At 40.6% G+C, this 26,189-nt stretch overlaps 1 protein-coding gene across 1 annotated transcript; it reads right to left on the bottom strand.

Annotated features, from left to right (window-relative positions):
* Positions 1-4: 4 nt before the first annotated feature.
* On the bottom strand, positions 5-25,342 carry LOC142884274 (uncharacterized). Its single transcript, XM_076019786.1, has 10 exons — positions 25,114-25,342; positions 22,443-24,236; positions 17,596-22,119; positions 13,294-13,959; positions 12,940-13,065; positions 6,526-10,704; positions 6,298-6,399; positions 4,762-5,223; positions 420-543; positions 5-18 (listed from the first exon to the last, which is right to left on the bottom strand). Exons 2-10 carry the CDS (start codon positions 24,201-24,203, stop codon positions 5-7), a joined length of 11,958 nt encoding a protein of 3,985 aa, XP_075875901.1. The 5' UTR covers positions 24,204-24,236; positions 25,114-25,342.
* Between the last annotated feature and the right edge of the window lie 847 nt (positions 25,343-26,189).

Raw genomic sequence — 26,189 nt, 5'->3', positions numbered from 1 at the left:
TTGCTCAAGTTTTGCCATCTTTTGTTCACATACAGTTTGCAAAGCAAGCAATTGTTCATTATTGTTCTCCATTTTGCTCTTCAAGGATTGGGCCATATTTGCAGTCATGTGTTGGAGTTTTTCTCTCAGAGATTCCATGGATTTCATTTGTTTCTGGATTTGCTCTTCTCTCATCTTCAATTGAGAATTTTGGGATTCAATTTGTTCCTTTTCTGTTTGGAGGGTTTGTCTTTCTTGTGTGATGCTGGCCATGGCTGCATCAACCTCTTCCTTGGTCTTGTTGAGATCAAGCCTGGACACCTCCAGTTCTTCCTCAAGTCTTTGCAGCTCATCTTCTTTGAGATCCTGTTGTTTTTGCTTCGTCGCCAACATATTCAGTGCATGGTGAAGCTGGTGTCTTTCTGATTGAACCTGCAGACTCAGATCTTTAATCTTGGTTTTCTGTCTGATGATGTTAGACACCAGGCTGTCTGTGTTTTCTTTCTGCCTTTGTAGCTCATCTTTTGTGATGTTGAGCTTGTCTCTTTCTTCTTTCAAACCCTTCTCGAGCCTTTCAGCGTTCTTCTGGAAATCAGCCATGATCACCTCCAACTTCATCTTTGCTTTCCGTAGGTCTTCCCTTGTCTCCAGATCCTCTTGCTTCTGTTTCAGTTGGTTTTCAGTGGCTTGTCTCTGGACGGTCATTTGGGACAACATACTTGTCAGATCGTCCTTTTCTCGTTCCAACTTTTGAGCAACGGAAGCCAAGTGTTCCTTTTGTTGCTCAAGTTTTACCATCTTTTGTTCACATGCAGTTTGCAAAGCAAGCAATTGTTCATTATTGTTCTCCATTTTGCTCTTCAAAGATTGGGCCATATTTGCAGTCATTTGTTGGAGTTTTTCTCTCAGAGATTCCATGGATTTCATCTGTTTCTGGATTTGCTCTTCTCTCATCTTCAATTGAGAATTTTGGGATTCAATTTGTTCCTTTTCTGTTTGGAGGGTTTGTCTTTCTTGTGTGATGCTGGCCATGGCTGCATCAACCTCTTCCTTGGTCTTGTTGAGATCAAGCCTGGACACCTCCAGTTCTTCCTCAAGTCTTTGCAGCCCATCTTCTTTGAGATCCTGTTGTTTTTGCTTCGTCGCCAACATATTCAGTGCATGGTGAAGCTGGTGTCTTTCTGATTGAACCTGCAGACTCAGATCTTTAATCTTGGTTTTCTCTCTGATGATGTTAGACACCAGGCTGTCTTTGTTTTCTTTCTGCCTTTGTAGCTCATCTTTTGTGATGTTGAGCTTGTCTTGTTCTTCTTTCAAACCCTTCTCGAGCCTTTCAGCGTTCTTCTGGAAATCAGCCATGATCACCTCCAACTTCATCTTTGCTTTCCGTAGGTCTTCTCTTGTCTCCAGATCCTCTTGCTTCTGTTTCAGTTGGTTTTCAGTGGCTTGTCTCTGGACGGTCATTTGGGACAACATACTTGTCAGATCGTCCTTTTCTCGTTCCAACTTTTGAGCAACGGAAGCCAAGTGTTCCTTTTGTTGCTCAAGTTTTACCATCTTTTGTTCACATGCAGTTTGCAAAGCAAGCAATTGTTCATTATTGTTCTCCATTTTCTCCATTTTGCTCTTCAAAGATTGGGCCATATTTGCAGTCATGTGTTGGAGTTTTTCTCTCAGAGATTGCATGGATTTCATCTGTTTCTGGATTTGCTCTTCTCTCACCTTCAATTGAGAATTTTGGGATTCATTTTGTTCCTTTTCTTTTTGGAGGGTTTGTCTTTCTTGCTCATTCACAATCTTGAATTGGATGAGTTTTTCTCTTTCTTGTGCGATTCTGGTCATGGCAGTATCAACCTCTTCCTTGGTCTTGTTGAGATCAAGCCTGGACACCTCCAGTTCTTCCTCAAGTCTTTGCAGCCCATCTTCTTTGAGATCCTGTTGTTTTTGCTTCGTCGCCAACATATTCAGTGCATGGTGAAGCTGGTGTCTTTCTGACTGAACCTGCAGACTCAGATCTTTAATCTTGGTTTTCTCTCTGATGATGTCAGACACCAGGCTGTCTGTGTTGTCTTTCTGCCTTTGTAGCTCATCTTTTGTGATGTTGAGCTTGTCTCTTTCTTCTTTCAAACCCTTCTCGAGCCTTTCAGCGTTCTTCTGGAAATCAGCCATGATCACCTCCAACTTCATCTTTGCTTTCCGTAGGTCTTCCCTTGTCTCCAGATCCTCTTGCTTCTGTTTCAGTTGGTTTTCAGTGGCTTGTCTCTGGACGGTCATTTGGGACAACATACTTGTCAGATCGTCCTTTTCTCGTTCCAATTTTTGAGCAACGGAAACCAAGTGTTCCTTTTGTTGCTCAAGTTTTGCCATCTTTTGTTCACATACAGTTTGCAAAGCAAGCAATTGTTCATTATTGTTCTCCATTTTGCTCTTCAAAGATTGGGCCATATTTGCAGTCATGTGTTGGAGTTTTTCTCTCAGAGATTCCATGGATTTCATTTGTTTCTGGATTTGCTCTTCTCTCATCTTCAATTGAGAATTTTGGGATTCAATTTGTTCCTTTTCTGTTTGGAGGGTTTGTCTTTCTTGTGTGATGCTGGCCATGGCTGCATCAACCTCTTCCTTGGTCTTGTTGAGATCAAGCCTGGACACCTCCAGTTCTTCCTGAAGTCTTTGCAGCTCATCTTCTTTGAGATCCTGTTGTTTTTGCTTCGTCGCCAACATATTCAGTGCATGGTGAAGCTGGTGTCTTTCTGATTGAACCTGCAGACTCAGATCTTTAATCTTGGTTTTCTCTCTGATGATGTTAGACACCAGGCTGTCTGTGTTGTCTTTCTGCCTTTGTAGCTCATCTTTTGTGATGTTGAGCTTGTCTCGTTCTTCTTTCAAACCCTTCTCGAGCCTTTCAGCGTTCTTCTGGAAATCAGCCATGATCACCTCCAACTTCATCTTTGCTTTCCGTAGGTCTTCCCTTGTCTCCAGATCCTCTTGCTTCTGTTTCAGTTGGTTTTCAGTGGCTTGTCTCTGGACGGTCATTTGGGACAACATACTTGTCAGATCGTCCTTTTCTCGTTCCAACTTTTGAGCAACGGAAGCCAAGTGTTCCTTTTGTTGCTCAAGGTTTACCATCTTTTGTTCACATGCAGTTTGCAAAGCAAGCAATTGTTCATCATTGTTCTCTATTTTCTCCATTTTGCTCTTCAAGGATTGGGCCATATTTGCAGTCATGTGTTGGAGTTTTTCTCTCAGAGATTCCATGGATTTCATCTGTTTCTGGATTTGCTCTTCTCTCACCTTCAATTGAGAATTTTGGGATTCATTTTGTTCCTTTTCTTTTTGGAGGGTTTGTCTTTCTTGCTCATTCACAATCTTGAATTGGATGAGTTTTTCTCTTTCTTGTGCGATTCTGGTCATGGCAGTATTAACCTCTTCCTTGGTCTTGTTGAGATCAAGCCTGGACACCTCCAGGTCTTCCTGAAGTCTTTGCAGCTCATCTTCTTTGAGATCCTGTTGTTTTTGCTTCATCGCCAACATATTCAGTGCATGGTGAAGCTGGTGTCTTTCTGATTGAACCTGCAGACTCAGATCTTTAATCTTGGTTTTCTCTCTGATGATGTCAGACACCAGGCTGTCTGTGTTGTCTTTCTGCCTTTGTAGCTCATCTTTTGTGATGTTGAGCTTGTCTCTTTCTTCTTTCAAACCCTTCTCGAGCCTTTCAGCGTTCTTCTGGAAATCAGCCATAATAACCACCAACTTCATATTTGCTTTCCGTAGGTCTTCCCTTGTCTCCAGATCCTCTTGCTTCTGTTTCAGTTGGTTTTCAGTGGCTTGTCTCTGGACGGTCATTTGGGACAACATACTTGTCAGATCGTCCTTTTCTCGTTCCAATTTTTGAGCAACGGAAACCAAGTGTTCCTTTTGTTGCTCAAGTTTTGCCATCTTTTGTTCACATACAGTTTGCAAAGCAAGCAATTGTTCATTATTGTTCTCCATTTTGCTCTTCAAAGATTGGGCCATATTTGCAGTCATTTGTTGGAGTTTTTCTCTCAGAGATTCCATGGATTTCATTTGTTTCTGGATTTGCTCTTCTCTCATCTTCAATTGAGAATTTTGGGATTCAATTTGTTCCTTTTCTGTTTGGAGGGTTTGTCTTTCTTGTGTGATGCTGGCCATGGCTGCATCAACCTCTTCCTTGGTCTTGTTGAGATCAAGCCTGGACACCTCCAGTTCTTCCTCAAGTCTTTGCAGCTCATCTTCTTTGAGATCCTGTTGTTTTTGCTTCGTCGCCAACATATTCAGTGCATGGTGAAGCTGGTGTCTTTCTGATTGAACCTGCAGACTCAGATCTTTAATCTTGGTTTTCTGTCTGATGATGTTAGACACCAGGCTGTCTGTGTTTTCTTTCTGCCTTTGTAGCTCATCTTTTGTGATGTTGAGCTTGTCTCTTTCTTCTTTCAAACCCTTCTCGAGCCTTTCAGCGTTCTTCTGGAAATCAGCCATGATCACCTCCAACTTCATCTTTGCTTTCCGTAGGTCTTCCCTTGTCTCCAGATCCTCTTGCTTCTGTTTCAGTTGGTTTTCAGTGGCTTGTCTCTGGACGGTCATTTGGGACAACATACTTGTCAGATCGTCCTTTTCTCGTTCCAATTTTTGAGCAACGGAAACCAAGTGTTCCTTTTGTTGCTCAAGTTTTGCCATCTTTTGTTCACATACAGTTTGCAAAGCAAGCAATTGTTCATTATTGTTCTCCATTTTGCTCTTCAAAGATTGGGCCATATTTGCAGTCATTTGTTGGAGTTTTTCTCTCAGAGATTCCATGGATTTCATCTGTTTCTGGATTTGCTCTTCTCTCATCTTCAATTGAGAATTTTGGGATTCAATTTGTTCCTTTTCTGTTTGGAGGGTTTGTCTTTCTTGTGTGATGCTGGCCATGGCTGCATCAACCTCTTCCTTGGTCTTGTTGAGATCAAGCCTGGACACCTCCAGTTCTTCCTCAAGTCTTTGCAGCTCATCTTCTTTGAGATCCTGTTGTTTTTGCTTCGTCGCCAACATATTCAGTGCATGGTGAAGCTGGTGTCTTTCTGATTGAACCTGCAGACTCAGATCTTTAATCTTGGTTTTCTCTCTGATGATGTTAGACACCAGGCTGTCTGTGTTTTCTTTCTGCCTTTGTAGCTCATCTTTTGTGATGTTGAGCTTGTCTTGTTCTTCTTTCAAACCCTTCTCGAGCCTTTCAGCGTTCTTCTGGAAATCAGCCATGATCACCTCCAACTTCATCTTTGCTTTCCGTAGGTCTTCTCTTGTCTCCAGATCCTCTTGCTTCTGTTTCAGTTGGTTTTCAGTGGCTTGTCTCTGGACGGTCATTTGGGACAACATACTTGTCAGATCGTCCTTTTCTCGTTCCAACTTTTGAGCAACGGAAGCCAAGTGTTCCTTTTGTTGCTCAAGTTTTACCATCTTTTGTTCACATGCAGTTTGCAAAGCAAGCAATTGTTCATTATTGTTCTCCATTTTCTCCATTTTGCTCTTCAAAGATTGGGCCATATTTGCAGTCATGTGTTGGAGTTTTTCTCTCAGAGATTCCATGGATTTCATCTGTTTCTGGATTTGCTCTTCTCTCACCTTCAATTGAGAATTTTGGGATTCATTTTGTTCCTTTTCTTTTTGGAGGGTTTGTCTTTCTTGCTCATTCACAATCTTGAATTGGATGAGTTTTTCTCTTTCTTGTGCGATTCTGGTCATGGCAGTATCAACCTCTTCCTTGGTCTTGTTGAGATCAAGCCTGGACACCTCCAGTTCTTCCTCAAGTCTTTGCAGCTCATCTTCTTTGAGATCCTGTTGTTTTTGCTTCATCGCCAACATATTCAGTGCATGGTGAAGCTGGTGTCTTTCTGACTGAACCTGCAGACTCAGATCTTTAATCTTGGTTTTCTCTCTGATGATGTCAGACACCAGGCTGTCTGTGTTGTCTTTCTGCCTTTGTAGCTCATCTTTTGTGATGTTGAGCTTGTCTCTTTCTTCTTTCAAACCCTTCTCGAGCCTTTCAGCGTTCTTCTGGAAATCAGCCATGATCACCTCCAACTTCATCTTTGCTTTCCGTAGGTCTTCCCTTGTCTCCAGATCCTCTTGCTTCTGTTTCAGTTGGTTTTCAGTGGCTTGTCTCTGGACGGTCATTTGGGACAACATACTTGTCAGATCGTCCTTTTCTCGTTCCAATTTTTGAGCAACGGAAACCAAGTGTTCCTTTTGTTGCTCAAGTTTTGCCATCTTTTGTTCACATACAGTTTGCAAAGCAAGCAATTGTTCATTATTGTTCTCCATTTTGCTCTTCAAAGATTGGGCCATATTTGCAGTCATGTGTTGGAGTTTTTCTCTCAGAGATTCCATGGATTTCATTTGTTTCTGGATTTGCTCTTCTCTCATCTTCAATTGAGAATTTTGGGATTCAATTTGTTCCTTTTCTGTTTGGAGGGTTTGTCTTTCTTGTGTGATGCTGGCCATGGCTGCATCAACCTCTTCCTTGGTCTTGTTGAGATCAAGCCTGGACACCTCCAGTTCTTCCTCAAGTCTTTGCAGCCCATGTTCTTTGAGATCTTGTTGTTTTTGCTTAGTTGCCAACATATCAAGAGCATGGCGAAGTTGGTGTCTTTCTGACTGAACCTGCAGACTCAGATCTTTAATCTTGGTTTTCTCTCTGATGATGTCAGACACCAGGCTGTCTGTGTTGTCTTTCTGCCTTTGTAGCTCATCTTTTGTGATGTTGAGCTTGTCTCTTTCTTCTTTCAAACCCTTCTCGAGCCTTTCAGCGTTCTTCTGGAAATCAGCCATGATCACCTCCAACTTCATCTTTGCTTTCCGTAGGTCTTCCCTTGTCTCCAGATCCTCTTGCTTCTGTTTCAGTTGGTTTTCAGTGGCTTGTCTCTGGACGGTCATTTGGGACAACATACTTGTCAGATCGTCCTTTTCTCGTTCCAATTTTTGAGCAACGGAAACCAAGTGTTCCTTTTGTTGCTCAAGTTTTGCCATCTTTTGTTCACATACAGTTTGCAAAGCAAGCAATTGTTCATTATTGTTCTCCATTTTGCTCTTCAAAGATTGGGCCATATTTGCAGTCATTTGTTGGAGTTTTTCTCTCAGAGATTCCATGGATTTCATTTGTTTCTGGATTTGCTCTTCTCTCATCTTCAATTGAGAATTTTGGGATTCAATTTGTTCCTTTTCTGTTTGGAGGGTTTGTCTTTCTTGTGTGATGCTGGCCATGGCTGCATCAACCTCTTCCTTGGTCTTGTTGAGATCAAGCCTGGACACCTCCAGTTCTTCCTGAAGTCTTTGCAGCTCATCTTCTTTGAGATCCTGTTGTTTTTGCTTCGTCGCCAACATATTCAGTGCATGGTGAAGCTGGTGTCTTTCTGATTGAACCTGCAGACTCAGATCTTTAATCTTGGTTTTCTCTCTGATGATGTTAGACACCAGGCTGTCTGTGTTGTCTTTCTGCCTTTGTAGCTCATCTTTTGTGATGTTGAGCTTGTCTCGTTCTTCTTTCAAACCCTTCTCGAGCCTTTCAGCGTTCTTCTGGAAATCAGCCATGATCACCTCCAACTTCATCTTTGCTTTCCGTAGGTCTTCCCTTGTCTCCAGATCCTCTTGCTTCTGTTTCAGTTGGTTTTCAGTGGCTTGTCTCTGGACGGTCATTTGGGACAACATACTTGTCAGATCGTCCTTTTCTCGTTCCAACTTTTGAGCAACGGAAGCCAAGTGTTCCTTTTGTTGCTCAAGGTTTACCATCTTTTGTTCACATGCAGTTTGCAAAGCAAGCAATTGTTCATCATTGTTCTCCATTTTCTCCATTTTGCTCTTCAAGGATTGGGCCATATTTGCAGTCATGTGTTGGAGTTTTTCTCTCAGAGATTCCATGGATTTCATCTGTTTCTGGATTTGCTCTTCTCTCACCTTCAATTGAGAATTTTGGGATTCATTTTGTTCCTTTTCTTTTTGGAGGGTTTGTCTTTCTTGCTCATTCACAATCTTGAATTGGATGAGTTTTTCTCTTTCTTGTGCGATTCTGGTCATGGCAGTATTAACCTCTTCCTTGGTCTTGTTGAGATCAAGCCTGGACACCTCCAGGTCTTCCTGAAGTCTTTGCAGCTCATCTTCTTTGAGATCCTGTTGTTTTTGCTTCATCGCCAACATATTCAGTGCATGGTGAAGCTGGTGTCTTTCTGATTGAACCTGCAGACTCAGATCTTTAATCTTGGTTTTCTCTCTGATGATGTCAGACACCAGGCTGTCTGTGTTGTCTTTCTGCCTTTGTAGCTCATCTTTTGTGATGTTGAGCTTGTCTCTTTCTTCTTTCAAACCCTTCTCGAGCCTTTCAGCGTTCTTCTGGAAATCAGCCATAATAACCACCAACTTCATATTTGCTTTCCGTAGGTCTTCCCTTGTCTCCAGATCCTCTTGCTTCTGTTTCAGTTGGTTTTCAGTGGCTTGTCTCTGGACGGTCATTTGGGACAACATACTTGTCAGATCGTCCTTTTCTCGTTCCAATTTTTGAGCAACGGAAACCAAGTGTTCCTTTTGTTGCTCAAGTTTTGCCATCTTTTGTTCACATACAGTTTGCAAAGCAAGCAATTGTTCATTATTGTTCTCCATTTTGCTCTTCAAAGATTGGGCCATATTTGCAGTCATGTGTTGGAGTTTTTCTCTCAGAGATTCCATGGATTTCATTTGTTTCTGGATTTGCTCTTCTCTCATCTTCAATTGAGAATTTTGGGATTCAATTTGTTCCTTTTCTGTTTGGAGGGTTTGTCTTTCTTGTGTGATGCTGGCCATGGCTGCATCAACCTCTTCCTTGGTCTTGTTGAGATCAAGCCTGGACACCTCCAGTTCTTCCTCAAGTCTTTGCAGCCCATGTTCTTTGAGATCCTGTTGTGTTTGCTTAGTTGCCAACATATCAAGAGCGTGGCGAAGTTGGTGTCTTTCTGACTGAACCTGCAGACTCAGATCTTTAATCTTGGTTTTCTCTCTGATGATGTTAGACACCAGGCTGTCTGTGTTTTCTTTCTGCCTTTGTAGCTCATCTTTTGTGATGTTGAGCTTGTCTCGTTCTTCTTTCAAACCCTTCTCGAGCCTTTCAGCGTTCTTCTGGAAATCAGCCATGATCACCTCCAACTTCATCTTTGCTTTCCGTAGGTCTTCCCTTGTCTCCAGATCCTCTTGCTTCTGTTTCAGTTGGTTTTCAGTGGCTTGTCTCTGGACGGTCATTTGGGACAACATACTTGTCAGATCGTCCTTTTCTCGTTCCAACTTTTGAGCAACGGAAGCCAAGTGTTCCTTTTGTTGCTCAAGTTTTACCATCTTTTGTTCACATGCAGTTTGCAAAGCAAGCAATTGTTCATTATTGTTCTCCATTTTCTCCATTTTGCTCTTCAAAGATTGGGCCATATTTGCAGTCATGTGTTGGAGTTTTTCTCTCAGAGATTGCATGGATTTCATCTGTTTCTGGATTTGCTCTTCTCTCACCTTCAATTGAGAATTTTGGGATTCATTTTGTTCCTTTTCTTTTTGGAGGGTTTGTCTTTCTTGCTCATTCACAATCTTGAATTGGATGAGTTTTTCTCTTTCTTGTGTGATAATGGCCATGGCTGCATCAACCTCTTCCTTGGTCTTGTTGAGATCAAGCCTGGACACCTCCAGTTCTTCCTCAAGTCTTTGCAGCCCATGTTCTTTGAGATCCTGTTGTGTTTGCTTAGTTGCCAACATATCAAGAGCGTGGCGAAGTTGGTGTCTTTCTGACTGAACCTGCAGACTCAGATCTTTAATCTTGGTTTTCTCTCTGATGATGTTAGACACCAGGCTGTCTGTGTTTTCTTTCTGCCTTTGTAGCTCATCTTTTGTGATGTTGAGCTTGTCTCGTTCTTCTTTCAAACCCTTCTCGAGCCTTTCAGCGTTCTTCTGGAAATCAGCCATGATCACCTCCAACTTCATCTTTGCTTTCCGTAGGTCTTCCCTTGTCTCCAGATCCTCTTGCTTCTGTTTCAGTTGGTTTTCAGTGGCTTGTCTCTGGACGGTCATTTGGGACAACATACTTGTCAGATCGTCCTTTTCTCGTTCCAACTTTTGAGCAACGGAAGCCAAGTGTTCCTTTTGTTGCTCAAGTTTTACCATCTTTTGTTCACATGCAGTTTGCAAAGCAAGCAATTGTTCATTATTGTTCTCCATTTTCTCCATTTTGCTCTTCAAAGATTGGGCCATATTTGCAGTCATGTGTTGGAGTTTTTCTCTCAGAGATTGCATGGATTTCATCTGTTTCTGGATTTGCTCTTCTCTCACCTTCAATTGAGAATTTTGGGATTCATTTTGTTCCTTTTCTTTTTGGAGGGTTTGTCTTTCTTGCTCATTCACAATCTTGAATTGGATGAGTTTTTCTCTTTCTTGTGTGATAATGGCCATGGCTGCATCAACCTCTTCCTTGGTCTTGTTGAGATCAAGCCTGGACACCTCCAGTTCTTCCTTAAGTCTTTGCAGCTCATCTTCTTTGAGATCCTGTTGTTTTTGCTTCATCGCCAACATATTCAGTGCATGGTGAAGCTGGTGTCTTTCTGATTGAACCTGCAGACTCAGATCTTTAATCTTGGTTTTCTCTCTGATGATGTCAGACACCAGGCTGTCTGTGTTGTCTTTCTGCCTTTGTAGCTCATCTTTTGTGATGTTGAGCTTGTCTCTTTCTTCTTTCAAACCCTTCTTGAGCCTTTCAGCGTTCTTCTGGAACTCAGCCATGATCACCTCCAACTTCATCTTTGCTTTCCGTAGGTCTTCCCTTGTCTCCAGATCCTCTTGCTTCTGTTTCAGTTGGTTTTCAGTGGCTTGTCTCTGGACGGTCATTTGGGACAACATACTTGTCAGATCGTCCTTTTCTCGTTCCAATTTTTGAGCAACGGAAACCAAGTGTTCCTTTTGTTGCTCAAGTTTTGCCATCTTTTGTTCACATACAGTTTGCAAAGCAAGCAATTGTTCATTATTGTTCTCCATTTTCCTCTTCAAAGATTGGGCCATATTTGCAGTCATTTGTTGGAGTTTTTCTCTCAGAGATTCCATGGATTTCATCTGTTTCTGGATTTGCTCTTCTCTCATCTTCAATTGAGAATTTTGGGATTCAATTTGTTCCTTTTCTGTTTGGAGGGTTTGTCTTTCTTGTGTGATGCTGGCCATGGCTGCATCAACCTCTTCCTTGGTCTTGCTGAGATCAAGCCTGGACACCTCCAGTTCTTCCTCAAGTCTTTGCAGCTCATCTTCTTTGAGATCCTGTTGTTTTTGCTTCAGCGCCAACATATTCAGTGCATGGTGAAGCTGGTGTCTTTCTGACTGAACCTGCAGACTCAGATCTTTAATCTTGGTTTTCTCTCTGATGATGTCAGACACCAGGCTGTCTGTGTTGTCTTTCTGCCTTTGTAGCTCATCTTTTGTGATGTTGAGCTTGTCTCTTTCTTCTTTCAAACCCTTCTCGAGCCTTTCAGCGTTCTTCTGGAAATCAGCCATGATCACCTCCAACTTCATCTTTGCTTTCCGTAGGTCTTCCCTTGTCTCCAGATCCTCTTGCTTCTGTTTCAGTTGGTTTTCAGTGGCTTGTCTCTGGACGGTCATTTGGGACAACATACTTGTCAGATCGTCCTTTTCTCGTTCCAATTTTTGAGCAACGGAAACCAAGTGTTCCTTTTGTTGCTCAAGTTTTGCCATCTTTTGTTCACATACAGTTTGCAAAGCAAGCAATTGTTCATTATTGTTCTCCATTTTGCTCTTCAAAGATTGGGCCATATTTGCAGTCATTTGTTGGAGTTTTTCTCTCAGAGATTCCATGGATTTCATTTGTTTCTGGATTTGCTCTTCTCTCATCTTCAATTGAGAATTTTGGGATTCAATTTGTTCCTTTTCTGTTTGGAGGGTTTGTCTTTCTTGTGTGATGCTGGCCATGGCTGCATCAACCTCTTCCTTGGTCTTGCTGAGATCAAGCCTGGACACCTCCAGTTCTTCCTTAAGTCTTTGCAGCTCATCTTCTTTGAGATCCTGTTGTTTTTGCTTCATCGCCAACATATCAAGAGCGTGGCGAAGTTGGTGTCTTTCTGACTGAACCTGCAGACTCAGATCTTTAATCTTGGTTTTCTCTCTGATGATGTTAGACACCAGGCTGTCTGTGTTTTCTTTCTGCCTTTGTAGCTCATCTTTTGTGATGTTGAGCTTGTCTCGTTCTTCTTTCAAACCCTTCTCGAGCCTTTCAGCGTTCTTCTGGAAATCAGCCATGATCACCTCCAACTTCATCTTTGCTTTCCGTAGGTCTTCCCTTGTCTCCAGATCCTCTTGCTTCTGTTTCAGTTGGTTTTCAGTGGCTTGTCTCTGGACGGTCATTTGGGACAACATACTTGTCAGATCGTCCTTTTCTCGTTCCAACTTTTGAGCAACGGAAGCCAAGTGTTCCTTTTGTTGCTCAAGTTTTACCATCTTTTGTTCACATGCAGTTTGCAAAGCAAGCAATTGTTCATTATTGTTCTCCATTTTCTCCATTTTGCTCTTCAAAGATTGGGCCATATTTGCAGTCATGTGTTGGAGTTTTTCTCTCAGAGATTGCATGGATTTCATCTGTTTCTGGATTTGCTCTTCTCTCACCTTCAATTGAGAATTTTGGGATTCATTTTGTTCCTTTTGTTTTTGGAGGGTTTGTCTTTCTTGCTCATTCACAATCTTGAATTGGATGAGTTTTTCTCTTTCTTGTGTGATAATGGCCATGGCTGCATCAACCTCTTCCTTGGTCTTGTTGAGATCAAGCCTGGACACCTCCAGTTCTTCCTTAAGTCTTTGCAGCTCATCTTCTTTGAGATCCTGTTGTTTTTGCTTCATCGCCAACATATTCAGTGCATGGTGAAGCTGGTGTCTTTCTGACTGAACCTGCAGACTCAGATCTTTAATCTTGGTTTTCTCTCTGATGATGTCAGACACCAGGCTGTCTGTGTTGTCTTTCTGCCTTTGTAGCTCATCTTTTGTGATGTTGAGCTTGTCTCTTTCTTCTTTCAAACCCTTCTCGAGCCTTTCAGCGTTCTTCTGGAAATCAGCCATGATCACCTCCAACTTCATCTTTGCTTTCCGTAGGTCTTCCGTTGTCTCCAGATCCTCTTGCTTCTGTTTCAGTTGGTTTTCAGTGGCTTGTCTCTGGACGGTCATTTGGGACAACATACTTGTCAGATCGTCCTTTTCTCGTTCCAATTTTTGAGCAACGGAAACCAAGTGTTCCTTTTGTTGCTCAAGTTTTGCCATCTTTTGTTCACATACAGTTTGCAAAGCAAGCAATTGTTCATTATTGTTCTCCATTTTGCTCTTCAAAGACTGGGCCATATTTGCAGTCATTTGTTGGAGTTTTTCTCTCAGAGATTCCATGGATTTCATTTGTTTCTGGATTTGCTCTTCTCTCATCTTCAATTGAGAATTTTGGGATTCAATTTGTTCCTTTTCTGTTTGGAGGGTTTGTCTTTCTTGTGTGATGCTGGCCATGGCTGCATCAACCTCTTCCTTGGTCTTGTTGAGATCAAGCCTGGACACCTCCAGTTCTTCCTCAAGTCTTTGCAGCCCATGTTCTTTGAGATCCTGTTGTTTTTGCTTAGTTGCCAACATATCAAGAGCATGGCGAAGTTGGTGTCTTTCTGACTGAACCTGCAGACTCAGATCTTTAATCTTGGTTTTCTCTCTGATGATGTCAGACACCAGGCTGTCTGTGTTGTCTTTCTGCCTTTGTAGCTCATCTTTTGTGATGTTGAGCTTGTCTCTTTCTTCTTTCAAACCCTTCTCGAGCCTTTCAGCGTTCTTCTGGAAATCAGCCATGATCACCTCCAACTTCATCTTTGCTTTCCGTAGGTCTTCCCTTGTCTCCAGATCCTCTTGCTTCTGTTTCAGTTGGTTTTCAGTGGCTTGTCTCTGGACGGTCATTTGGGACAACATACTTGTCAGATCGTCCTTTTCTCGTTCCAATTTTTGAGCAACGGAAACCAAGTGTTCCTTTTGTTGCTCAAGTTTTGCCATCTTTTGTTCACATACAGTTTGCAAAGCAAGCAATTGTTCATTATTGTTCTCCATTTTGCTCTTCAAGGATTGGGCCATATTTGCAGTCATGTGTTGGAGTTTTTCTCTCAGAGATTCCATGGATTTCATTTGTTTCTGGATTTGCTCTTCTCTCATCTTCAATTGAGAATTTTGGGATTCAATTTGTTCCTTTTCTGTTTGGAGGGTTTGTCTTTCTTGTGTGATGCTGGCCATGGCTGCATCAACCTCTTCCTTGGTCTTGTTGAGATCAAGCCTGGACACCTCCAGTTCTTCCTGAAGTCTTTGCAGCTCATCTTCTTTGAGATCCTGTTGTTTTTGCTTCATCGCCAACATATTCAGTGCATGGTGAAGCTGGTGTCTTTCTGACTGAACCTGCAGACTCAGATCTTTAATCTTGGTTTTCTCTCTGATGATGTCAGACACCAGGCTGTCTGTGTTGTCTTTCTGCCTTTGTAGCTCATCTTTTGTGATGTTGAGCTTGTCTCTTTCTTCTTTCAAACCCTTCTCGAGCCTTTCAGCGTTCTTCTGGAAATCAGCCATGATCACCTCCAACTTCATCTTTGCTTTCCGTAGGTCTTCCCTTGTCTCCAGATCCTCTTGCTTCTGTTTCAGTTGGTTTTCAGTGGCTTGTCTCTGGACGGTCATTTGGGACAACATACTTGTCAGATCGTCCTTTTCTCGTTCCAATTTTTGAGCAACGGAAACCAAGTGTTCCTTTTGTTGCTCAAGTTTTGCCATCTTTTGTTCACATACAGTTTGCAAAGCAAGCAATTGTTCATTATTGTTCTCCATTTTGCTCTTCAAAGATTGGGCCATATTTGCAGTCATTTGTTGGAGTTTTTCTCTCAGAGATTCCATGGATTTCATTTGTTTCTGGATTTGCTCTTCTCTCATCTTCAATTGAGAATTTTGGGATTCAATTTGTTCCTTTTCTGTTTGGAGGGTTTGTCTTTCTTGTGTGATGCTGGCCATGGCTGCACCAACCTCTTCCTTGGTCTTGTTGAGATCAAGCCTGGACACCTCCAGTTCTTCCTCAAGTCTTTGCAGCCCATGTTCTTTGAGATCCTGTTGTTTTTGCTTAGTTGCCAACATATCAAGAGCATGGCGAAGTTGGTGTCTTTCTGACTGAACCTGCAGACTCAGATCTTTAATCTTGGTTTTCTCTCTGATGATGTCAGACACCAGGCGGTCTGTGTTGTCTTTCTGCCTTTGTAGCTCATCTTTTGTGATGTTGAGCTTGTCTCTTTCTTCTTTCAAACCCTTCTCGAGCCTTTCAGCGTTCTTCTGGAAATCAGCCATGATCACCTCCAACTTCATCTTTGCTTTCCGTAGGTCTTCCCTTGTCTCCAGATCCTCTTGCTTCTGTTTCAGTTGGTTTTCAGTGGCTTGTCTCTGGACGGTCATTTGGGACAACATACTTGTCAGATCGTCCTTTTCTCGTTCCAATTTTTGAGCAACGGAAACCAAGTGTTCCTTTTGTTGCTCAAGTTTTGCCATCTTTTGTTCACATACAGTTTGCAAAGCAAGCAATTGTTCATTATTGTTCTCCATTTTGCTCTTCAAAGATTGGGCCATATTTGCAGTCATGTGTTGGAGTTTTTCTCTCAGAGATTCCATGGATTTCATTTGTTTCTGGATTTGCTCTTCTCTCATCTTCAATTGAGAATTTTGGGATTCAATTTGTTCCTTTTCTGTTTGGAGGGTTTGTCTTTCTTGTGTGATGCTGGCCATGGCTGCATCAACCTCTTCCTTGGTCTTGTTGAGATCAAGCCTGGACACCTCCAGTTCTTCCTGAAGTCTTTGCAGCTCATCTTCTTTGAGATCCTGTTGTTTTTGCTTCATCGCCAACATATTCAGTGCATGGTGAAGCTGGTGTCTTTCTGACTGAACCTGCAGACTCAGATCTTTAATCTTGGTTTTCTCTCTGATGATGTCAGACACCAGGCTGTCTGTGTTGTCTTTCTGCCTTTGTAGCTCATCTTTTGTGATGTTGAGCTTGTCTCTTTCTTCTTTCAAACCCTTCTCGAGCCTTTCAGCGTTCTTCTGGAAATCAGCCATGATCACCTCCAACTTCATCTTTGCTTTCCGTAGGTCTTCCCTTGTCTCCAGATCCTCTTGCTTCTGTTTCAGTTGGTTTTCAGTGGCTTGTCTCTGGACGGTCATTTGGGACAACATACTTGTCAGATCGTCCTTTTCTTGTTCCAACTTTTGAGCAACGGAAGCCAAGTGTTCCTTTTGTTGCTCAAGTTTAACCATCTTTTGTTCACATGCAGTATGCATAGCAAGCAATTGTTCATTATTGTTCTCCATTTTCTCCATTTTGCTCTTCAAGGATTGGGCCATATTTGCAGTCATGTGTTGGAGTTTTTCTCTCAGAGATTCCATGGATTTCATCTGTTTCTGGATTTGCTCTTCTCTCACCTTCAATTGAGAATTTTGGGATTCATTTTGTTCCTTTTCTTTTTGGAGGGTTTGTCTTTCTTGCTCATTCACAATCTTGAATTGGATGAGTTTTTCTCTTTCTTGTGCGATTCTGGTCATGGCAGTATCAACCTCTTCCTTGGTCTTGTTGAGATCAAGCCTGGACACCTCCAGGTCTTCCTCAAGTCTTTGCAGCCCATCTTCTTTGAGATCCTGTTGTTTTTGCTTCATCGCCAACATATTCAGTGCATGGTGAAGCTGGTGTCTTTCTGACTGAACCTGCAGACTCAGATCTTTAATCTTGGTTTTCTCTCTGATGATGTCAGACACCAGGCTGTCTGTGTTGTCTTTCTGCCTTTGTACCTCATCTTTTGTGATGTTGAGCTCGTCTCGTTCTTCTTTCAAACCCTTCTCGAGCCTTTCAGCGTTCTTCTGGAAATCAGCCATAATAACCTCCAACTTCATCTTTGCTTTCCGTAGGTCTTCCCTTGTCTCCAGATCCTCTTGCTTCTGTTTCAGTTGGTTTTCAGTGGCTTGTCTCTGGACGGTCATTTGGGACAACATACTTGTCAGATCGTCCTTTTCTCGTTCCAACTTTTGAGCAACGGAAACCAAGTGTTCCTTTTGTTGCTCAAGTTTTGCCATCTTTTGTTCACATACAGTTTGCAAAGCAAGCAATTGTTCATTATTGTTCTCCATTTTTCTCTTCAAAGATTGGGCCATATTTGCAGTCATGTGTTGGAGTTTTTCTCTCAGAGATTCCATGGATTTCATTTGTTTCTGGATTTGTTCTTCTCTCATCTTCAATTGTGAATTTTGGGATTCAATTTGTTCCTTTTCTGTTTGGAGGGTTTGTCTTTCTTGTGTGATGCTGGCCATGGCTGCATCAACCTCTTCCTTGGTCTTGTTGAGATCAAGCCTGGACACCTCCAGTTCTTCCTCAAGTCTTTGCAGCTCATCTTCTTTGAGATCCTGTTGTTTTTGCTTCGTCGCCAACATATTCAGTGCATGGTGAAGCTGGTGTCTTTCTGATTGAACCTGTAGACTCAGATCTTTAATCTTGGTTTTCTCTCTGATGATGTCAGACACCAGGCTGCCTGTGTTTTCTTTCTGCCTTTGTAGCTCATCTTTTGTGATGTTGAGCTTGTCTCGTTCTTCTTTCAAACCCTTCTCGAGCCTTTCAGCGTTCTTCTGGAAATCAGCCATGATCACCTCCAACTTCATCTTTGCTTTCCGTAGGTCTTCCCTTGTCTCCAGATCCTCTTGCTTCTGTTTCAGTTGGTTTTCAGTGGCTTGTCTCTGGACGGTCATTTGGGACAACATACTTGTCAGATCGTCCTTTTCTCGTTCCAACTTTTGAGCAACGGAAGCCAAGTGTTCCTTTTGTTGCTCAAGTTTTGCCATCTTTTGTTCACATGCAGTTTGCAAAGCAAGCAATTGTTCATTATTGTTCTCCATTTTCTCCATTTTGCTCTTCAAGGATTGGGCCATATTTGCAGTCATGTGTTGGAGTTTTTCTCTCAGAGATTCCATGGATTTCATTTGTTTCTGGAGTTTCTCTTCTCTCACCTTCAATCGAGAATTTTGGGATTCATTTTGTGCCTTTTCTTTTTGGAGGGTTTGTCTTTCTTGCTCATTCACAATATTGAATTGGATGAGTTTTTCTCTTTCTTGTGTGATGATGGCCATGGCTGCATCAACCTCTTCCTTGGTCTTGTTGAGATCAAGCCTGGACACCTCCAGTTCTTCCTTAAGTCTTTGCAGCTCATCTTCTTTGAGATACTGTTTTTGCTTCATCGCCAACATATTCAGTGCATGGTGAAGCTGGTGTCTTTCTGATTGAACCTGCAGACTCAGATCTTTAATCTTGGTTTTCTCTCTGATGATGTCAGACACCAGGCTGTCTGTGTTGTCTTTCTGCCTTTGTAGCTCATCTTTTGTGATGTTGAGCTTGTCTCGTTCTTCTTTCAAACCCTTCTCGAGCCTTTCAGCGTTCTTCTGGAAATCAGCCATGATCACCTCCAACTTCATCTTTGCTTTCCGTAGGTCTTCCCTTGTCTCCAGATCCTCTTGCTTCTGTTTCAGTTGGTTTTCAGTGGCTTGTCTCTGGACGGTCATTTGGGACAACATACTTGTCAGATCGTCCTTTTCTCGTTCCAACTTTTGAGCAACGGAAACCAAGTGTTCCTTTTGTTGCTCAAGTTTTGCCATCTTTTGTTCACATACAGTTTGCAAAGCAAGCAATTGTTCATTATTGTTCTCCATTTTGCTCTTCAAAGATTGGGCCATATTTGCAGTCATGTGTTGGAGTTTTTCTCTCAGAGATTCCATGGATTTCATTTGTTTCTGGATTTGCTCTTCTCTCACCTTCAATTGAGAATTTTGGGATTCATTTTGTTCCTTTTCTTTTTGGAGGGTTTGTCTTTCTTGCTCATTCACAATCTTGAATTGGATGAGTTTTTCTCTTTCTTGTGTGATGCTGGCCATGGCAGCATCAACCTCTTCCTTGGTCTTGTTGAGATCAAGCCTGGACACCTCCAGGTCTTCCTGAAGTCTTTGCAGCTCATCTTCTTTGAGATCCTGTTGTTTTTGCTTCATCGCCAACATATTCAGTGCATGGTGAAGCTGGTGTCTTTCTGACTGAACCTGCAGACTCAGATCTTTAATCTTGTTTTTCTCTCTGATGATGTCAGACACCAGGCTGTCTGTGTTGTCTTTCTGCCTTTGTAGCTCATCTTTTGTGATGTTGAGCTTGTCTCTTTCTTTTTTCAGAATCAGCTCAAACGTCTCAATATTCTTTTTAAATTTGGCCACAAAAACTGACACCTTCATTTTGGATTTCTTTTGTCCTTTTCCTTTTTGCATCACTTTGACTTTTCCATATCTTTTTCCCCTTTCACCTTGATCATTTTTTTCTTTTTCATTGACCAGTTTTCTTCCTTTCCGACCATCATTTTCATTTCTCTTTTTGGTTCTCTTTTTTCTTTCTGGTCCATCATCCCCATATTTTGTGTCCTCTTCTCTGTCTTTCATTTTTCCAGCTTTCATTTCAAATAATTTTTCTCCTATTTCCCTTTTACTTGTTTTGTCCCCCTTTTTCTTGTCTCCACTGTGTTTTTGTTCAAGATCAAAGCCCTCTGAACTAGCATCAAAAAATTCTTCTTCCTCTTTATCCATTTGCAGCACATTCAACTCTTTGTATTTTTCTTCCCAGATTTCTTTCTCTTTCTCCAATCTTTTTTTCTCTTCAGAGACAGACATCACTGCTCTCTTCCAATGTTTTTTATTTTTCTCCATTTTTTTCTTCATCTCTTTTGTCATTTTTCTAAGCTTTTGTACCACCACTTTAAAGGTTTTCACTTTCTCATTTTTCACAGTTTTTTGCAACTGTATTTGTTCTTTTCCTTTTTTTAAATTTATTATTGGCTCTTCATTCTTTAAAGTCTGATTGACTACCTCATCTTTTTTTGTAATATATGAAATTATTTTTCCTGATGTTTTTTCCACCCTCATTTCTTTTTTGCTTTCATCTTTTTCTTTTAGCTGCTTCTTTTTCAGTATCTCCAACTCATCTCTCTCCCTTCGTATCCTCTCCAGTCGTTCATCAAGTACCCTCTTTCTTTTCTGTGTCTCCCTTCTAAGGGCAAGCCTTTCTTCTTCAACCTCAGTTCTCATATTTATAATCTTCATTAAGTCTCTTCGGGCCATTTTAGGGAATTCTTTTCTTTTAATTTCCAACTCAGATTTCAAAATTTCAATCTCTTTTTTCTCTCTCTTAATGCTTGCTAAGGTGTTTTCAAGCTCTTGTTTACGCTTTTGCACCCTGTCAGACACAGCAACCATTTCACCCACTTCTCCTTTTTCTCCATTCTTTTCTTGAAACCTTAAATTCATTTGGGATTTTACTTTGTTTATGTTGTCTCTTAATGTGCTGGTGTCAATTTTCAGCGCTTGTGTCTCCGTAATTTGTTTCTTTAAATTCCCTTTTACATTTTCTAAACTTTCAATTTTCCCAACAATTATTTGTAGGTGCTTATGGATCTCCTGTGCCATGTTTGTAAAGTCAGCTAATGAATTATTGCATTGAATATATTCCACCTTCTGCTTTTGCATGTTTTGTTTTTCCTCTTGAATAAGAATGGATTTGTTGTTAATACTTATTTGCTCCATATTAATTTCTGCTTTCTCTTGTTGTAATTTTTTCTTTAGCCTTTCTAAATCATCCCTCTCTCGCATGTTTTTCTCAAGTCTTTGGTTTAACTCTTTAGTTTTCTTTTTGGTTTCTCTTATTAGCTGTGCTTTTTCTATTTGTATTTCATTCCATATCATCTCACACTCTTCTTTTTCTCTTCTGGTTTTCCGAAACATCAGTTCATTCTCTTTTTTCTTGGTTTCAAACTCTGCCTTCAACAGTTCCAGTTCTCTTATCTCTCTCTTGTTGGCATGCAGGCTTCTCTCAAGCTCTAACTTCTGCCATTCGACTCTCTCCCTCAATTGGTTCAACTCCTCGACTTCTGCTTGCTTTTGCTCTCTTACTATTTTCGCAGTCTTTCCTTCTTGCTGCCTCTCAGTTTCCTCTGTGCTCATCTGATTTAGGCTTTGCCATAGATGGATCATGTGTTTACCCAGACTCCTGTTTTCTGTTCTGAGACGGGCCATTTCATTTTCCATTCTTTCCAAGTTCCTCATGGTTGCTTTCATTTTCCTCTTTATTTTTACTGTTTTAAATGTGAATTTGTGTTTTGAAAGTTTTTGCAGGTTCTGCTCCACTCCTTGTCTCTGTGTTTCTGTTGGATATTTCACTGCCGTCTTGTGTCTTATCTGTTCTTTTGAGTCCACTTCAGTCTGCGTTATTGTAGTTTTTATTATGTTTAAGATCTTTTGAAGTGGTTTAATGTCCCGCATCAATTTATTAATGTCACATTCTATATCCTTTTGATATCTGTTCAAATTGCTATCCTTTTCAAGTGCCTTTTTCATGTTTTTTATTATTGTTTGCGTTGTACACATCTCTGCTGTAAGCCTTTGTGTAGATGTACTTCCAGTTTCATCTTTAAAAGATGTGCTATCCATATCCTCAGCACATGTGTACAGATAATCTCCTGACTCGTAACTTTCTATTTGCTCAACTCTTACAAAGTTAGTCTGTGTTGCCGCATCTTCTTTAGTGCAGTCTTTAACTCTTTTCAGTTGAGCTACTGTGGGTTCCATTTGTTTCCTTTGTTTGTTCAATCTCTCTATAATTCTTGTATTTTGTTGCCCCTGCAAGTTGTTAATTTCCAATAGAATTCTTTCGATTTCTGAACTTCTTTCATCTATGTTCCTCATTGCATGTGTTACTTGCTCTCTCGTTTTCTCCTCTCTCTCTCTAAGGATAGTTAACTGATTTTCCACTTCAGCTGTTTCATTGATATTTGTTGCTGATTCTGTTTCATCAAAATCTCTGATTGAATCTTCGTGAATATGTGTTTGCACTCGTAAAAGTCTATTCTCTGGCTTGACTTCTGCTTCGAAACCATTGACTTTTTGTCTCATTCTAGACTTTTGAAATGTGGATGTCTCTTCTGAAGAAGTCTTTTCGATTGCAGATTGTGTAGATCTCAAGTGACTGACTTGTCTTTTAATGGACATCACCTTATCCTTTCCAAAAGAAGGAGAAAGCATTGTTATTGTTATACCTAATCAGCTTTTATAAAAGGGTGTATCTTTCTCCGACAGTTACATTTATAGGCAACATTTAATGCAAAAAACTAACTTCTGTACAATTTTTTTCTGTAAACTACAATGTCACCAGTAGGATGCAATACAGTACAATATTGAATGATATAAATCATTACAATTATATAAATGATATTGAAAAACTAGTCATAGAGAATATTAAAAGTTCACCTTTGAGCAGAAAATATCTGTGCACCAATAAATTACAATGACTTTGATGATAAAAAAAAAAACATTTCACTCACCATGTGTTTTCTGACCATGACCGTCTCTTCGTTCATCATCCTCTGGGCTTTGATCATTTCCACCTTCGTGTTGTTAATCTCTGCAGCAGCTTTCTGTATATAGGCTTTTATCTCCGTCATTTGCTGAATTACTCGTTTAGCTTGTTGGGCATTTTCCTCAACCACTTTCTTCTGTTGTTGCACGTTTTTTCTCCCAGTCTCGAAAGCCTTCTGCTCCTTGATGGGCCTTTCGTGCATCCTTGAGCCATCTTGTGGCGTGAGCTCACTCTTATCTTCTTTGGAAGGAGCGTTCATCCAGTTGATTTGGTTGTTTTCTGTGGTTGTCTGTGTCTTGCTTCGCTCCGTATTTTCTCTCACCCTTGTCAACATCTTCCTGAGCTCTTCCACTTCGAGAGCCACTCTTTGCATGCCAGACATCTCTTTGCTGTCAGTGCTGGTCTCCATGTTGACTTGGCGAACCTGAGTCTCTGGTTGCTCTCTAGTTTGTGCTCCATCAAAAAATCTCTCCTTTGCGCCAAGCCTGTCGCCCACGTTGCCCTCCACCGATTTATGTGGTGACTCTTGGCCCTCGGATGTCTGTCTTACCTCCACCTCTTGTCTTGCATTGTCAGTCCCACAAATCTCACACTTCTCATCCTTTTTTCTCCTGCTCATTCTTATCATCCTAGTCAGCTCTCTTTTCTTGCCATCAATCTCAATGCTCAACACTTCCATTTCTCTTATCTTCTTTTTTGTCTTCTCAAACTGGTCAGCAAGCTGTACTCTTTCTTTTTCAATATTCTCCTTGACACACTTAACGGCCTCCATTTCGGCTGCGGCCACCTGCCTGTCTCTCACAATGTCTTCTTTTTCTCTCTGTATTTCATCTTTAGCTCTTTTTATCTCATCGTTCTCAGGTTGAACACTTGGTAAATTGTTTTCTTTTCCTTTTTTCTGCATTTGAATGATTTCTGATTTTAACTCCTGTTTGTCTCTCTTTATCATTTCCAGTTGTCCTTGTTTTTCTGGTACAAGACAAAGTGTATTTGTCTCTTCCAGGAGTGCATACAGTTTTATCTTCAGATTGTCAAAGCTGCATTTTCCTTCTCTCCCCTTTCTGCTTTGAAACCCTGGCAACACAGGTTTCTGCATTTGAATTTCTGTGCATCTCTGCTTAATCTTGTTTACATTTTTAATTATATTTAGTTTAATGTGCTCAGTTACAGATTTCTGTTGTGTGACATACTTTTTATATCCTTGAATCTCTTGGTTAATGTTTTCCATGTTTTTCTGCATTTGTTCTCTTGCCTGTTTTGTTTCAAGAATTACTTTCTGGGTTTTAATCATAAGACTTTGCAGCTGCTCAATTGTATTCTGGTGCCCTCCCACCAAGGGCTCTTCGGAATTCTTACAGTCTGCTGTGTTTTCAGCTTTCTCTTGGTGTGCAGTTAAGTGTATTTTCTGAATGAGATGTTTTTCTCCAATGGCTTTAGTTGTCTTCTCCTTATTCTGAGCCCATAACTGTGATCTCAGTTGCTTTATACTTAAACACTGCTCTTCTTTTTCAACTGCCAGCTTATCAATGTCTTCCTGCTGCTGCTCTATTTTTTTCTTTAAGGACTTAATTTCATTTTTGTCTCTTTGTCTTTCTTCCCAAAGTTCTTGAAGCTCCTCTAATGCTTGGCATATGAGTAGTTTTTGTCTTTCTAAAGAATCCATGTTGATTTTTCCCTCTAATTGCTTAGTGTCATCCATTTTTAAGTCCTGTTGCATTTGGGCCATTTTTCTCCTTGGAGAGTGGAGTTGTAGAGGGTCCTGTTTTGGATAGAATATTCAAACAAACATACAATGAATTATTGCAAGTGTGAGAACAGAATAGACACATCTCCATTTCCTGGAGACCGAAGCTGGAAGGGAGCTCACCTAAACCAACGAGTTCTAACATAATTCTAACCACAACGATAAAGATATTCCTTAGTTTATTATTAACCATGTGCAAGACACTGCTCTGAGATATCCCGAAATTCACACACACGCTACTCTTGGAAGTCTTATTCCTGCAATTTCCCAAAAGAAGAAAAATCATTGATTGATATGTTTGTGTGAAAAATCAACTCACAATAATAAATACGTAGATGGAAATGGCAATGGTATATGTGCAACTTCACAGATTATACAGTCAGGTTACTGCTAAGACTTAATGTTTTGGAGCTCTTGTTCACTCCTCAATTTGAATAACACTTTTTATAATTAGCTGCTGATTGATTAAAGGTTTCCAGGAATAGGTTAAAGAAATGTAAATAAAGCTCTGGTTGTTTATATTAAATTGATTGAACACTCTAGTGGCAAGTGTAAACCACTTAGCTGTCTTTCAAGAAAAACTTATTATGCTTTTTTCTGCACTCAGTCTACATCAATTGTGGAATTAAATTCATATCTAATTAATGTTTGTGAGAGTATTTAAGATGATTGGATTACATATTATCATTATTGTCCCTTTTTAAATATTTTCTCCAGCATGAATACAAACTACTTGAAGCCTGTATTGTAACTTAAACAATGTGAAAAAAAAAGATTAAAGAATACAACGACATTAACATAGGCATTCATTTTAGAAAAATAAGCTCTTTTCTTGCTTAATCATTGCTGCTGTTAATCAAATGCATTGAATCATGAAAACAATTATATTTACCTTCTGTGCTTTCTTGCCTAAGGTTTCTATGTCTTAAAAAGTGTGCAAATGCACACAGTAGTCCATCTTCAGATTAGGGGATGCAGTTTCCAATTAATTTTCAAAGTCCTTTGTTTTTTATACTTATTCATTTTTTCAGGTCTTAGAAGCTCTGGAAGGATGAGGCAGACTGACGCTAAAGACATCCAAACATTGCACATCTCATTCCTCCAGAGAGGTGTTGACTGCAGAAAGTGGATAACATATTTAGTGAGTGTGCATATAATTGGTGAAAGATGTGTGTTGGTGGAACACCTTGCCCTGTAGTTCTGTTCACAGAAGATAAGGGTGGGGCTCCAGCTGTCTGATGCCAAGAGTTTCTCTCAGCTGATAATCACATTCAGACAGACACTGGCTCAGCATACTCAACTATATGTGTTGGACAGGACAGGCTTTAATTATCCAGCGTTTGTTAAATTCTGGTTTCAAGCTCCCTGACAGCATTGTGAGGACCTAGTAAGTATGGTCCGTTTTTAAAGCATAAAATATGTAAAAATATGCAGTAAATGGCAAATGTGTGTGTGTGTGTGTGTGTGTGTGTGTGTGTGTGTGTGCGCGCGCGCGCGCGTGTGTTTGTGTGTTGTCCCCCTGCCCGTTTGGTGAATTTAACAATTTTCTGTTGAACACTGCCCTCTGCTGAAGAGCAGTGGGAATTTTCGTTACGAAAATGTATTATACAGAACACACACACACACACACACACACACACACACACACACACACACACACACACACACACACACACACACACACGCACACACACTTTAATAAAAAAAAAAAGTTACAAATAAATGAATAAATACAAACGGACGTGAACTGTTTCAGAGCCCTATTAATTACTAAGAAATACATACTACTACTACTACGACTACTACTACTACTACTACTAATAATAATAATAATAATAATGATAGTAATAATAAAAGTTCCTTTCAAAATTGTCTTAATTTTTGTAATTTATAATCAATTTTCTTGCACTATACCGTGTGCAAGAAAATTGATTTGATGATGCTGTAAATGTTACCGTCATCAAAGAT

This window comes from Nelusetta ayraudi, unplaced genomic scaffold (genome assembly GCF_046127955.1).
Source record: "Nelusetta ayraudi isolate G7.1 ecotype Tasmania unplaced genomic scaffold, CSIRO-AGI_Nayr_v1 ptg000011l, whole genome shotgun sequence".
In the NCBI taxonomy this organism is placed as follows: domain Eukaryota; kingdom Metazoa; phylum Chordata; class Actinopteri; order Tetraodontiformes; family Monacanthidae; genus Nelusetta; species Nelusetta ayraudi.
The sequence above is the reverse complement of the archived record's forward strand: the minus strand, read 5'-3'. Positions and strand labels throughout refer to the sequence as shown.